A 16035-nucleotide genomic window follows, 5' to 3' on the forward strand; every position below is an offset into this window, starting at 1 on the left:
ATCATAAGAGCCCAAGGCTCTGATCGCCTTGCAGAAATTGTAGCAAGGATGTGCACCTGGATATTTGTGATGTTCAAACCACCATGCATCTTAGGAGAACAAAGTTGATTCATTGAAAGCAGCCTGAGACTTTTTATGCCATGTTTGGAACGCCAGAAGATTTCTATAATGGCAGACTACCCGTTTGCTGCTATCTAGCCCCGTCCATATAGATTCCATGATCTAGCTTGCCTCCACGACTCTGCTGTCCATTTTCTTTCCGTACTGTCAGCCTATCATGTCCTCTTCTTTTCCGTACAGTTTCTCTTTTCCGTACAGATTCTCTGTTCCGTACAGTCCTGTGCCGTCAGCTTTTCTGTCGTCTTCTATTCCATACAGCTTCATTTTCTATTCCGTACTGCCAGGCTTTTCTATCCCTTGCTATCCCGTACAGCTTTTGTACTTTTTACCACGTACAGCTTCTGTATTGTGAGACCTTTCCATACAGTCTTCTTTCCCTTTGTCTCCTTCAACTCCATCACTCTTTCCTACTCCTTCCCTTCGTTCTTGCTCCTGTAATCCAGAGCCTCCCTTTTAGTTCTGGGTTCCTTCTTCTACAGCTCTCTTTCAAGCTTCTTCTTTTCTTGGGCCTTCTTTTCCTCACCTTCAAATCGCGGATTGTCCTTATGAAAAGACTTTTCAGAAGAGAGATCAGTGCAACACAAAAAACAAAAGCAGGTTATGGGTCAGGATGACCCCCTTTATGACTCTGCAGAGGCTCAGCTTGTCTATGAGGTGATGCATGAGGGTTTTGAAGACACTCGAAAGAGTTGGAAGAATCCAGTTTCCACCACGGGCATCATGGTGGACGTGGATGATATTTTTGATCCTGTCAAGGAATATGCCAAGCATGCCATTATTATCTGTTTTTCAGGACGTATGCTTGCTAGTGCAGATGTTGGTAGTTGGTTGACTAGAACCCTGGGTGGTTGCTATGTTAAAAAGGTTCATTATGTAGCAATGGGCTTTTTTGAAGTGATTGTGGCAAATGAAGAGCATAGACATATTTTATTGGAGCACTCTCCTCTCTTCTATGGGCAGTAGATGGTTCATGTGTTGCCCTAGTCACCTACCAGAAATTATCAGGCATTGATCAGACAGAAATGCCCTGTCTGGGTGGAAGTAGTGGATTTCCCTCAATGTCTGGCTTCTCTTTTGCAAAAAATTGGAGTCTCTCTTGGCAAAGTGGTTTGCCCACCACAGCCTAATGGCAATTCAAATAGATTTTGCATTTTATGGGATACAGACAATCCAACCCCAGACTCTTATTCGATCACAGTGAATAATGTTTCAATGGGCAATGCCTTTTATAAATTGAAATGGGGTCTCTTTGCAAGTGCTTGCTTTGAATGCAAGAAGTTCGGGCATATGGCTTCACAATGCCCTTCATGTGCTCCCAAAATGCCATTGTAGGCTGAATTGTCACCGCCTCCGAACAAGAATTCTAATGCCTCCTCTCTTATGAAGCCTAAGGGGGTAAAACAGTTTTTTCTGGCAAGAAAGCACCTGTTGCTTCGAATGGTGATGCTCCTCTTTTTGTCCCTTCGGCCTCTCATCCTCAAGCGGAGGAAAAACAATTGAATTATGCTTGGCAAACCCCAAGAAAAGTCATCTCACCTAGGAGACCTTCGCCCTCCCGGACTTGGAATGGTGCCTCCTCTTAGGGAAAAACACCAGCTGAAAACTCTGGCATTGGTGTGACTTGGACTGCGGTGACTGCTAATCATACCCTCTTTCCACAAGAGGAAGTTGCTGCCTTATTGTCTTCTCCTCAGGCTGAGTTTTCTTCTCAGGGCTACTGAGGTGGAAATGTAGAAATAGAACGCATTTTTGCTGTTGTACATACTTGTCCTATATCTGTAAATATGCTTGATCATCTTAAATGTGTCACTTTGAATGTACAGGGTTTGTGTGATGGTCGAAAATGGAAACTCGTTTGGCTATATATATGGCAATTGCAGCCTGATATAGTGGCTTTACAAGAGCATAATCAGCATATGTATGCTGGTAAATTTGGACATTTTGCTGGTTATGACATTTTCTATGCTGGAGAGCATTCTTTCTCTGGGGTAGCCTTTTTGGTTAAGCATGATCTTCACCCTCTTGTGACCTTCAATGATCACCATGGTTGATGGATGATCATACAATGCCTTGTTCAAGGCGACATCTTTGAATTTGCATCAGTATATGCTCCTCAATCTTTCAGAAATCAAGCTTTGATTTGGGATGCTTTGCATAAACATCCGTGGGGACATTATGGTTTTACTTATGGTGATTTCAATAATGCCTCAGAATCAGGAGATAATACCTCAGGCCACACTCACATGTTGGCTTCTGAAAAGCAAGCATGGTCTGATGTTTTGCTTCAGTTGTCTCTGGTTGATCTTTGGAAGGAATTGCAGCCCATGCTTCTGGGCTATACCTTTCAACATAATGCTCAATCTTCATATCAGGCACGCTTGGACAGATGGTATTGGGTTGATCCGCAGCATTCTGATGCCTTCACTTGTCAGCTTTGGATTGACCATGCTTTCACATAGTCTGATCATGCTCCTCTTTGGCTGAGGCTTTCTTTGCATGACTTTCCGGATGATAGATTGGCTTGCAGATGCCTTTTGCTGATAAATAATGGTTACCTTGACCATGCTGATTTTAAAGCCATGGTTTCTGATGCCGTTCAGCCTCTTTCTCATCAGATGCACATTGATCTGGATTATGCATGGTAGGCTTTTGTTGCAAGAATGCAAGCTGTTATTCGGGATTATGGTAAATCCTACATGCAGGCCACAAGGGAGTCTGTGAAGCGCGCACACTTTTTTTGTGGAATCTTTGAGTCATTATATTACCAAAAAAACTATCCTAGAAAGGGAGAGCTATAATACATCAAGAGAAAATCTCAGTGTAGGACAAATATACATCATGATCAAAGAATGAGATTGCAAGCAATCAAAAAGCGATTGCTGCAAAGAGTGTTTGAAGAAAGAGAGATTGGAAAAAACAGGATCACCAAAGACCCTATGATTGCGATCCTTCCAGAGAGTCCAAAGTGCCTAGTACCGAACCCAAACACACACACACACTTTTATTTTTTTTAGTGAAAACTTTTGATTGATTATATTACAAGAGTAGCGACCTCAAAATGAACCAGAAAACCTTCCCAAAGAGCCTGAAAAACTTCCCAAAAGGAACAGTCGGGAATCTCGCTCGCAAGCATTGCCGAAGAAGATCAATGAACTCATGAGAACATGGACAAAACCAGAATAAATGAGGCACAGTCTCCTGAGAACTCAAACATCTCTGGCAATGAGCAGGAGCAATGTGTCTACGAGCCAACATCTGTCCAGATGGAAAAATGCCCAGAAGCAATTGCTTGAAGAAGACCTGTTGCCAAAGAGGAGTTTTGTAGGCCCAAAGCTACCGCAATCTCTTTCTCCACCACTTGGCTAGGCGATACATTCGCCAAATAGAATTGCCTTTCTCTGAGACCCAAGGTTGAGGCAAAACTATTTTATACAATGCAGGCACCGTAATCTGAGATAGCCTAAAAGGGTGAGAAGAGAACCCTAGGGAAGTCAAAGCCCAATCCTCCAACCTGTCTTGAAGTTCCAAAGGAGGAATCAGAACAAAAGGCGAAAGCATATAAGCAATTTGTTGCCACAAAGCATGATAATGAGAGCCCAAGCCATACCGTGTAGCTGCCAAAGAAAAAGGTAGCATAGAGCCATCATCATGAATAACATCAGCAATGGAAGTGATGCCCTTGAAAGAAACAAAGTAGGAATGGTGAGGTTCCTGTAAAGCCAGTGGAGACTGAAAAACTGCCGATCAGTGAATGCTTTCAGCTCACAAAGAATTACCCAGCAAAGATTGTCGACCATGCCATTCACGATGAGAGAGGACGTGCTTCCAATCAAGAAGCAAACTGGAGACCAAAGGGCAGCCAGGCAAAGTGCCATCGATGCGATCAAATAAGAAATCCCAGTAATTGATTTGCCAGTGACCAAAGGCAAAAATACTGATATGTGTGACCAGAGATCTAATCATAAGAGCCCAAGGCTGATCACCTTGCAGAAATTGCAGTAACATTTTTCCCCTGTGAGCAAGGATGTGCACCTGGATATTCGTGATGTTCAAACCACCATGCATCTTAGGAGAACAAAGTTGATGCACTCAAAGCAGCCAGAGACTCTTTCTGCCATGTTTGGAACGCCAGAAGATTTCCATAATGGCAGACATGAAAGAAGCAAGATCTGCCTTGGTGAGCAGGATCAATGGCAAATAAAATTGATTATAAGCCACAAGAATGGACTGTACTATCTGAAGCTGAACATGCAAAGGCCATGTTGCCAATTTCCAATGCTCTATCATTTTCCGAAGCTTGACCATTACCCAATCAGTTTGTTGACGACGAGTGAGACCCCACCCCAAAGGGTAACCAAGATGACGAACAATGTGAGTGGGTGGAATGATTTCCCTGGGCTACAAAAGACTATGCGAGTCTTTAGAATGCAATTGAAGTAGCTTGGACTTTTGAAAATTTACATGAAGACTAGTTGCCAAACCATAAACAGAGAGAGCTTGCATCAAAGAAGAAAGATCATTCTGCGTATTCTTTAGGGTAAAGAAAGAATCATCAGCATAGGCTTGAGCAACCATGCTGCGATTTGCATTTAATTCCAAACCATAAAGGGAGCGTGTAGCCACGAGATGATCAATATATTGCAACATAGGGATGAGTAGCAATGGCAGACAATAAAGCACTCAGGGGACATCCTTGACGGACCGAACAACGAAGAGTCCACTCATCAGAGAGATCTCCAGAAAGAATGCAAGCTGCATTGCTATCCCTGTAAAGCTAGTAAATAATCTGCTGCATTTTTGTTCCAAATCCCAAAGCTCGCATTGTTTGCGAGATGAATTCCCATTAAACTGTATCAAAGGCTTTTGCAATATCCACCTGTAAGAGTAGAACATCCTATTGCGTGTATTTAGCGTATATAAGCATTGGCAATATTATCTGTGATATGCCTACGGGGAACGAAGCCATATTGCGAAGGATGCAGCCCATCATGCAAATAACCTTTAATACAATCAACAACCATTTTGGCTACGATCTTGTAAATGACTAGCATGAGCGTTATTGGTCTCCAATGAGCGAGCGAATCATGTATCTGCTTTTTTGGAAGGAGCTTGACAAGTCCTTTTTTCCATGACATAGGCATTTGCTGATTTTTCCATGCTAAATTAACCATTTGCAGCAAAGTAGGCTTGAGGATATCCCAAAAGGCAAGAAAAATTTCAAGAGTGAGACCATCCCATCCTGGAGATTTCCATCTGCCACAGGATTTAACAGCATCTGACAATTCTCTTTCTGTGAAAGGAATTTCCAATTCCATAGCGTGAGCATTAGAGAGAATGGGATGGACATGCTGCAAAAGAAGTTGGCGGGCAGACACAACTTGAGGAGAAAGAATGTCCACATGTCCAAAATGAGATGTAAAGTGCTGCACACAAAAAGCAGTAGCTCTGAGCGAGATGAGGACCGAGAACCATGAGGCATCTGGATCCGACAAATATTAGCAGCCTGTCTTTTGTAATCCAAACTTTTAAAGAATTGCTTGGAAGAGCAACCTTTATCCAAAAAATCCCTTTGCCGAGATTGGGTCTCCCATTTAGCAAGCTTTCTTTGATCATTCGATTGGAGACAAAATTTAGCCTGACATAATAGCATGCTTTCTTCCGATAAAAAAGGCCGAAGATGACTGAGTTCAGTCAAACTCTGGCAAGTGTGTTCAGCATGCTTCACGGTTTCCCGTGTGGCCTGCATGTAGGATTTACCATAATCCCGAATAATTGCTTGCATTCTTGCAACAAAAGCTTGCCATGCATAATCCAGATCAATGTGCATCTGATGGGAAAGAGGCTGAATGGCATCAGAAACCATGGCTTTAGAGCATCAGCCAAAGAGGAGCATGATCAGAGTATGTGAAAGCATGGTCAATCCGAAGCTGACAAGTGAAGGCATCAGAATGTTGCGGATCAACTCGATACCATCTGTCCAAGCGTGCCTGATATGAAGATTGAGCATTATGCTGAAAGGTATAGCCTGTAAGCATGGGCTGCAATTCCTTCCATGGATCAACCAGAGACAACCGAAGCAAAAAATCAGACCATGCTTGCTTTTAAGAAGCCAACATGTGAGTGTGGCCGGAGGTATTCTCTCCCGGTTGTGGGGCATTATTGAAATCTCCACAGATAAAAGCACAATGCTGCCATGGATATTTATGCATAGCATCACAAATCAAAGCTCGATTCCCGGAAGATTGAGGAGCATATATTGATGCGAATTCAAAGATGTCTCCTTGAATTGCGATTAGGTTGTGGTGGCCAAACCACTTTGAGGCTGCAATTTTTGGCAAAAGAGTGGCCAGACATTGAGGGAAATCCACAACTTCCACCTAGACAGGGCATCTCTGTGTGATCACTGCCTGATAATCTCTGGTAGGTGATCAGGGCAACACATGAACCATTTACTGCCCATAGAAGAGAGGAGAGTGCTCCAATAAAATCTGTCTATGCTCTTCATTTGCCATGATCACTTCAAAAAAGCCCCTTGCTGCATAATGCACTTTTTTGACATAACAACCACCCAGGGTTCTAGTCAACCAGTTACCAACATCTGCAGTAGCAGGCATACGACGTCCTGGAAAAAAGATAATAATGGCATGCTTGGCATATTCCTTAACAGGATCAAAAATATCATCCACGTCCACCATGATGCCCGTGGTGGAAATTGGATCCTTCCAACTCTTTCGAGTGTCTTCAAATCCCTCATGCATCACCTCATAGACAAGCTAAGTCTCTGCAGAGTCATGAAGGGGGTCATCCTGACCCATAACCTGCTTCTGTTTCTTATGCGTGTAAATCTTTGTGGTGGCCATGAACTCCTGGATAAGTAGAGATGACAGAGAAAAGCCCGCAAGAGGTCTATATAACAAAGAGGAAACAAGACTAAAAGGTGTAGGGATAGAGAAAAATTATTGATAGAGGCTGTTAGGAAAAGAGTTGAGTAGCAGAAAAGTACAAAACCTAGAGAAGAAGAAAAGAGTGACAAAAGCCCCGAAAAACACCCTCAAAACTCTCACACAACACACAGTTACGACGAGGGATGACGCAAACAAGAGCTGAGAGGAGGAGAACACACACACACACACTTTTTTTTGGGTGAAAACTATGACTGATTATATTACAGAGAAGCTAACCCAAAAAAGGGCAGCACAATTACATCATGAGAAAATCTCACTATATGATAAGTACACCTCATAGTCAATATAATGCGATTGCAAGCAATCAAACAAGGATTTTTGCAAAGAGTGCCGGAAAAAAGACGATCCTTCCATAGAGTCCATAGTGCCCAGTAGCGAACCTAAAGAAAAAACAGATCAAATTCGTGTCGAGGCGGGTGTATCCCAGAAAGCCAGAAGAACTTCCCAAAAGTAGCACGAGGAAAACAAGCTCGCAAACGTTGCCCTAGGAAGTTTAAGAAATCACTGGAATGAGGACAATGCCAGAAGATGTGAGATACAGTCTCCTGTGAGGCCAAACAATGATGGCAAGCAGCTGGAGCAATATGTTGATGAGCCAAAAGCTGCCCAGAGGAAAAACTCCAAATAAAATTCTCCAAAAGAAAAACTGTTGACGGAGAGGAACTTCAGAGTGCCAAATTTGTCTCGATCTCTTCCTGCACCACTTGGGAGATCTTTCAATATGCCAAATCTGAGTCACCCTGTGAGAAGCCCAAGGCGGAGGCAGCAGTACTTTGTAAAGAGAAGGGACACTAATGTGAGACAACCTCAAAGGGCGGCATGACAACCCTGAAGATAAAATAGTCCAATCGTGAAGACAATCATGAAGTTCCAAAGGTGGGATGGGCTGAAAAGGCTGAAGCATACAAGTAATGAGGTGCCAGACGGAACGATAATGCATGCCCAGACCAAATTTTGCAGAACAAGACCTTGGTGTCGTAGCTGTCCCTGCTTCTTCTCCTCCTAAGCAATACGCTTCCGGCACTCACTCAGCACTTTATCTCCGGAGAAGCGCTTTTGCGCGCTTCACTTTGAGGGTTCTCTCTTTCTGGAGCGGGTTTCACGCCCCGCACACCATTTCTCTCGGGAATCGGGGAACCCATAGGGATATCTACCTCTACCATATAGGATCCAATGACTGTGGTAAAGAAACACAACCTCTTCGTACCAAGCTAGGTAATCAGGAGAAAAGGGATTTGAATCCTTAACCTTTGGTTTTGGCGGTTTCCTACAATAATTGCAGTGTTTCTTCTTCCCATCAGCAGGAGAGGAAGAGGATGAGGTACAAGATGTAGGTTTGGGCTTGCTGTAAATTTTTCCCCCTTTTCCTTTGCCTTTGTGATCAATAGCAAAGGCTTGATCTACATGAGTGGAAGCAGCCCTGTTTGGGCGACTCTGCTCCTCCTGCAGGAATAGGGAAACAAGCTGATCAAAAGAATAGTGGTTAGGGTTACCCATGGCCCTCAGCAGCAAGCATCCCAAAAAATGTATGGTTTGCCATTGCAAATGAAAATGGGTCCCCCAAAAAAAAGGTGCCTGCAAATGTCACAGCCTCAAGGCTACAATGCAAAGAGCTGGCTGCCGAAGTATTTGACTACTAGCTGCAAATGTCAGAACAAAAATGACAGCAAATGCCTGCAAGTGTCAATGCCAAGATGGCTGCTCAAACACTAGCAAAATGCACAAGTGTCTCTCCAAAAAATGACGTGCAAGAAAACAGCTGTCCAATCAGAGGACCCCTTGCAAAGAGTTGTCTTGCAAATGACCAGCCCAAACCAAAGGGCAAATGGTTGCAATCTGTCTGATGCAAATTGCTGGGTCTGCAGGATATTGGAAGTCTGTGGACAATGGTTTTCCTATGGTGCAGCTTTCAAGAGACCTTGTAATCATCCTATTGTCTTTATATGAATATTAAAGAAATACCACAAGGGGTGCCAATGTTTGGGGCCAATCGGTGTCTTTATTTCTGAGTAGGAGCACTCTAGCTCCCTGTGATTTAATATGTGGTGATTGTTAGTTTGATTATTTACTGTATATGATGTGGTTAAAGTGGATTCTACCACCCTTTGGTTACGGAAGGCTGGTTTCACTTTGTGTCATTCTTGTAACTCTCAGATGTATGGACACTCCTCTGTGAATATTTATCATTAATTCCGTCCCTCCTTGCATCACTCCCTTTGAGACGTGCATTTCATGGGAGATCTTCCTCTGGCCTAGCTAGAAGTGTTCTTCCACTGCTTTTAGTGTTGGAGTACTAGCTGCTTTTGCCGGAGCAACTATGACTATTTTTTCCGCCTTTCTACTAGTTTATGCGTAGTAGCTATATCACGTTGGGACAGCTATGAATGTACATTCTTCTTAATGAAAGGTTCTTTTACAAAAAAAGAGGGTGTGTGTGTGTGTGTGTGTGTGTGGGTTCGCTACTAGGCACTATGGACTTTATGGACATATAGGAATTGTAAAGTCTTTGGTGATCCTACTCTCTCTCTCTTTGGCTTTTTTAGGCATTCTCTCCTTGCTTTAGGACTCTTCTTTGTAATTTAAAGACAAATGGACTTCACAAAAAAAATGTGTGTGTGTGTGTGTGTGAGAGAGAGAGAGAGGGGGGGGAGAAAGACATGTAATTTAACGACAAATGGCCTTCACAAAAAGAAAAGTGTGTGTGTGTGAGAGAGAGGGGGAGGGGGAGAAAGACGTATGTATACAGAGATATGGATATATACGTCTAGGAAGAAACATGTACAAACATGTCTAAAAACACGGCAGCCAGTTTTTGTGGGATTGGGATGATAAGAAAGTTGAACTTTTTGTTTGTAAACAGGAGCTTAGTTGCAGGAAACGTCCAAAAAAGTTTAGAAACCCCATTTCCTAACATTTCCAAAATTTGGGCGTTTCTGAAACTTGGAAACGCCTAATCTACAAGTGTTCCTGAGGAAAAGCCGACAAGAGTAGGTATTGACAAGAGATGATGGCAGGCTTGCATTATCATGGGGAGTGCATAGTGAAGGCTTTAGAAGTAACACAAGACTCGGAGTAGACGATCTACATGGGTGACAACTAATTTCAATGCACTATACGAATCGCATCTTCAAGGATCATTTGCTATATGCCCTCCAAGAATCCAATTGCTCGCCTTGCGCACACGTCCAGCCTACCCCTGCCGTTTCCTATTAACGCAAATGGCGTTTCAGAAATGTTTCAAAGCTACCACGTTTCTTGCACAGAAACGTTTCGTTCAACATAGAATAGGAGTCTTTGTAGGGCATTGTGATTGCTGTAAGTCACTAAAAAGTTTCAAGATACATGGTGTATTTTGTAGAAAGTTCAGACATGAATTTGTGTGCTCTTCGAACTTCTTCAAACGAATTTGACTCCGAGGTTGATACGTGCAGAGGAATTCCATTTATGCAAGAGTTGACAAGGCTCTTAGAAATGTACGGGGAATGACAGAGGTATATGTCTGTTCCTGTCTACTTGTATTTGTATTTAAAGGGTTTTGGTTTTGGTATTCTGAGCTTGATCAAGGACTTCAAATGTTTTGGTCTTTTGGACAGACTATACAGGCCTTTGTTAGTGAGCACCTGAGGACCCCTCTTGGAGAGCCTGTCAAGAGCCAGTCGAAGAAGGCTGCTGCAGAATGGTGGCTTGATAAAATTTACAAAAAAACAACTAACCTCCCGGATCCTTTGCCTCATGAGCTTATTGAACGTTTGGAAGGCTACCTTGATGTGAGTTCATTCTTCGTTACCTACTGCAAATGATGAGAGAGAGAGAGAGAGAGGTCAGGCGCCTATGAGACCATCTAATAATACATCATGTGACCAAATCCCCCTTTAGTTGAAGTAGAGGTTACGAACTATGTTAAGCTGAAATTAAAATAAGAACTCACTAGATGTGTGGGGGGGAGGGAAGAAAAAGAGAGACAGAGACAGAGAGATTTTATGAACATCTTTGGAGGACCAAACAGGCCCTTGAGGCTAACAAGGCTACAAGTTGGGAGTGCCAGGAAGGAGAGTGTACATGTGTTTAGTATTTAGTTAAATAATCCAGAGACATGCATACGAAGACAAAAAAAGAGACGTGTAAGTTTCTGGGGTTCTTTTGCGAAATCACCTTTCCCTTTACCCATTTGCCTTCTTTTTTCTATGCTAATGAGCCAATGTTTTCTAGAGGCTTCCTTGATGGTAACGTGATTTCACTTCGGATCCTGTAGAAATTGGAGCAGCAGTTAGTTGAGCTCTCTGCCATGCTGTACAATCACCAACTACAGGATGCTCACCATAATTCTTCGGAAATCTTGAGGACTTCAATCTACACGCAGCAGTGAGTAGAACTCAGAAATGTGTCTTTCTTGTACAAGCAACAAAATAATAAGGGAAGCATTAGGAAAGGTTTATAAGGAGTTTAAAGGTTCGGGACATATTTCTGTGTTCAAAGACATTGAAAATGGTTAGCTGAATCTGTTCAATGTTCTTTGTGTGTTGAACAGATATGTGGATCATATGCTGATGAAAGGAAGAGACAAACTAAAGTGCTGCAGATTAGAATCCATAACTCCCATGCAGTCTTCTCAGGCTTTTGTCTATGGGGGGATCCTGCTTGCAGGATTCATTGTGTACTTCCTTGTTATATTCTTTTCATCTCCTGAACGATGAGAAAGCTTTGTTTGAGTTGACTATGCCGATTACCATCACCCCTCTCTTTGTCAGCAATGAGAGCTCAATGTAGAGGTAAATGCATCTATATCAAAAATACCACCCAAATATGTGGTATCAATTTCAATTACTTTTTTGAACTGTTTTCAATGCTGTCTTTGCTATAAACGCATCGACGTTTGTATCAAAATTTTGTCTGGAGACTCAGTTCTTTGTCAATCGTCCACAATATCTTCAAGATATGCTAAGCTATTGCTGGAAGTTCTTTTATTTAAAAAAGAAAGGCGGGAATATGCAAGCATGTGCTAACTATAAAGGGTTGTATAAGTAGGATGTCAAAAATAAATATTACTTAGAGCATATATTGCCTAAAATGGATGAGCTGGTGGAGTAGATTCAAGAAGCAAAATGTTTCACTTCAATTTTCAATTTTGAAGAAGAAAATCTTAGATTTTGCTTAATTTGCCAAATTTTGGCTTGCTAGAAATCATTCAAAATAATCAAAACTAGTTAAATTTCTAGAATCCAGATAGGAAGATATCTATAAGTAGTAATGCAGCTCATACTTTAATCCACGAGCATTGTTTTAATTTACTCAGCATTACAAAACTAGATGACGTAATTTCCTTATAGCCATACAAAATGAAGGGCTCATCATGCACAAAAGATACACAATGTTATGATAGTCCATTTGACACATTGCTCATGTAAAAAGTAGGGCACCCAAGGATATAATCTCCTCAATTGAATCTTCATAAGATGAAGATTAAATTGTGTGACTGGTGCTAAAGCTAAAGCTATAAACTAGCAATAGTTGTATCTTGTATCTTCATATTTTCTTCCCTTACAGAGTTAATAAAATTTTGAGTAGATCAGATGTCAACTATGTGTACTTATTCACTTCTAACGAAATGATACATATGGATAAGATCATTTGAGTTCAATACATCTGTGTTGATTTGACTTCTTTCAAATTCAATATGGTGAACTTGAAAAGATGAGATATGAAGCATACGTGGCACTTTCTGACATATGAAGCAATCGTGGCACTTTGATATGTTTGATCGTCATACATCAATCATGCGAAATACGTATGTGTTGAGCTAACTACTTTGGACATTCACGATTCTCAACATGGTGAACTCCAAGAGCTACGTGTCTCTTTGATGTGTCTGATCGTCGGCTTACCATGTAGGACAATCCTATGATTAGGTTAAAATGCCCAAAACAAACCCTTGGGAAAGTTGGCTATCGTCTTCTTCTCTTCAACTGCTAAAGCATGCTTTCAGACGAATTGGCACATCATAAGCACAAAGTTGCGTGCTTCCTTGGATTCTATTAGTGGTCCTTGCCAGACTAGCCTTACACATTGCCAAGATACCATCGAGATCTTAGCAAATCTATTCAAACACAATACCCAATTCTCTAGAATCTCATCTTGGTAATCAAACAAACTCAAAAGATATTATATGAAGATCCAGATCATCCAATCTAAGTATGCAAACACAATACCCAATCTTTAGAATGTCATCTTGGTAGGCAAACAAATTCAAAAAATAAACCTTATATGAAAATGCAGAGGATTCAATTTACATTTAGATAAGTAGAAATATCTACAATGAGTAAAGTCCAATCATCTTAAAGGGTCTTCTATTTTCCCTCCTTTATTTTTGTGATGCTTCCAAGGATGCAAGCTAGTGAAGTGTAGTGAAATTTGCAATAATGTTTCCTCCTTAATATGTAGAATATAATGAATGTGACACAATGAAGTTGTGTTTCTTTCAATCATTCAATTAGTACTTTGCAACTACTCAAAGTAATAGAAAATCTTTTACCTTTCCAATTCTACTTACATGTACTTCAAAATATATTATGTTCAAAATTGAAAAATTCAATATGATTTCTTAGGTTAAAAGGGGTGATATCCCAACTAAGCAAAGTCAAGAGATAGCTTCAAAATTTCATGTAGGGACTTGAACTCAAGACATTTTTTACCTACTAAGGGTCTTTTCACTGGGCTATAAGAAGATACGGTGAAAGAAATAAAGTAAGAGGTTTTTAAATAAGATACTATCAAAGTAAAGGGCTTTAAATTCTTACTCTTATAAATAAGAGGGGATGGGGCCCCTCCCTTATAAACAGATTGAAGTCCTCATCAATCACTCTCCTTTCTAACCCACCAGTCTTTCCTGCACCTTCCCTCCTAGGTTTTCCACTAATTTCTATGTTTTTGAATTCTTTTCATTCAGGGAGATCTACTAGCAATGAAGTTCCACTAAAGAAAATGTTCACCAAGGAAAAAATCAAATTGCATCTCAATCAACTACTAGATGGATGGCATGGGAACTATCCAAATGCTATGCATTTATAAGGAGGATTTTAGAAAAGTATCCCATCAACTCTTACCCAAAATCTTGCTTGTGAAAGGATCGTGTCATCTTAATAAAGCTATGCTACCCTCAAGTTATATTTCCTATAGACATACACCATGCATCAATAGATATTCTAGAAGGCAATTGGAGGGCTTATATGCTTCTTTTCAATATGCTCCTCCATCTCATATTGAGATAGTTGAGATAATCATCTCATATCATTCCCTCCATCCTCTTTTTGATATGCTTCTCCGTTGATATTGAGATGCTAGAAGTAGTCATCTCTCGTTACTCTACCTATTTAAGGATTGGGGGGGGAGAGAGTGGAGTCCACAAGATATGACTAACTATACACTTTGTTGTATTCCAAAGAATGCTAAATATATACATGTTCACCTATAAGGGTTAGGGTTACAGCTTCTCCCATGGACCCTACCTCGATGGTGCAAACATTCTCAACACTCGCTATTAAATTGTACTAGAATGTGCAGAGGGTCATGTACAAGATATCTTTTGATTTTTTGGCTCATATGATAACAACCAACATTAAAAAAGAAAAAAGAAAAATATAAGAGTTGCATGAGCACAAAGACTATGTAACAAAAGTTTGTACAATGAGGATACCTTAAACTCTATACATTTACATTCACTTCCCCCTCTTAAGTTGTGATCATCCTTCTCCTTTGGGAAGAATGCCCAAAAAACAAACTAAAGGCAAGATGGAACCATGCAATAAAGAAAGAAGTCCACTTGGTCAAGGAGTTAATTACTGTATGTTCCTAATGGCTAAGCCAAAGTTTTACATGCACAAGTCAACGTGCACTATGAAGTTGATCTATATAAGAAGTTAGATATGAAGCTAATTGGAAGATGTAGTCAAAAGTTTGTGAGACAAACAAGAATGTCAAGAATATAACTGGAAGTACCACATAAGATATAAGGAAGTACAATAAGTTTTGTCAAATAATGTGGGATAACAAAAAAGCGCATGTATCATTATAGGCAAAGGAATCCAAGGACTACATAACATTAGGGGAAAAAGGAGCAAGTATAGTACTTTGCAGATAAGAAACTATGCTCTATGGTAATGCTAAAAGGTCATGATAGTAGAATGCTATGGCAAATTTGATAGGGAAGGCTTGGTCACCTAGATATCCTCAATGTTCAAGTAAAATGAGTTGAATATACTTTATAATGGGAGTCTCTACACAACTATCAACATCAGATGTGGCTGAATCTATCATAAGCTCATCAAGAAGATGATTGTACTAAGGCCTAAAAGCCTTGATTGCAAAAGAGAATGTTGGAGTTATACTAGAAGCTTGTGAACTACCGAACACTAAATGACATAAAGGAATGGTATTTAGATAGACTAGTAGTCTTGGATAACACCACAAAATTATATCAAGTATGGAGTAAGCAAACACTACACATTTGTACGCTTGAAATATAGACATCAAAATACACACCTTGTGACTAATTGCAATAACACTGGTAACACTAGCAACATTAGTATTAACATGAAATCACCCACAATACTAACCATCTAGCCTGGTAAAGCACAGGGCCCTACCATGTTCGATGCGCTCCTATGGAATACTTTGCCACAGTCACACTTGACTAAAACAAAAATAATTTCCATAGCAAGAATATTGGAAATACAATTTTGTAACAATAAGGCCTCAGCATGAGACCCTTCCATCTATACCTAATTTCAAGGATTTGTGCCACATGCATCATTTGTGGATCGGCACTCACCACCACTTTGATCCACAGATCACTCATCAGCATGAGGACATTTTACATCACCTTACTTATGTCATATTGCATTTATCAGTGGATTTTCTTTTTACCACCACGTGTGATTAATATATTAGTCCTCAG

General features: G+C 40.7%; 1 protein-coding gene across 1 annotated transcript in view; it reads left to right on the top strand.

Annotated features, from left to right (window-relative positions):
* The window catches only part of LOC147882956 (uncharacterized), a 159908-nt gene extending 147842 nt beyond the window's left edge, over positions 1-12066 (top strand). Inside the window, exons 14-17 of the mRNA XM_087400766.1 lie at positions 10517-10576; positions 10679-10852; positions 11338-11447; positions 11614-12066. Coding sequence (XP_087256892.1) covers positions 10517-10576; positions 10679-10852; positions 11338-11447; positions 11614-11779 — 510 coding nt within the window. The 3' untranslated portion in view covers positions 11780-12066. The remainder of the gene's footprint in view (positions 1-10516; positions 10577-10678; positions 10853-11337; positions 11448-11613) is intronic.
* Positions 12067-16035: the final 3969 nt, after the last annotated feature.

This window comes from Dipteris shenzhenensis, chromosome 29 (assembly GCF_047967505.1).
Source record: "Dipteris shenzhenensis isolate YYH24624 ecotype China chromosome 29, Dip_SZ_1.0, whole genome shotgun sequence".
Lineage (NCBI taxonomy): Eukaryota > Viridiplantae > Streptophyta > Polypodiopsida > Gleicheniales > Dipteridaceae > Dipteris > Dipteris shenzhenensis.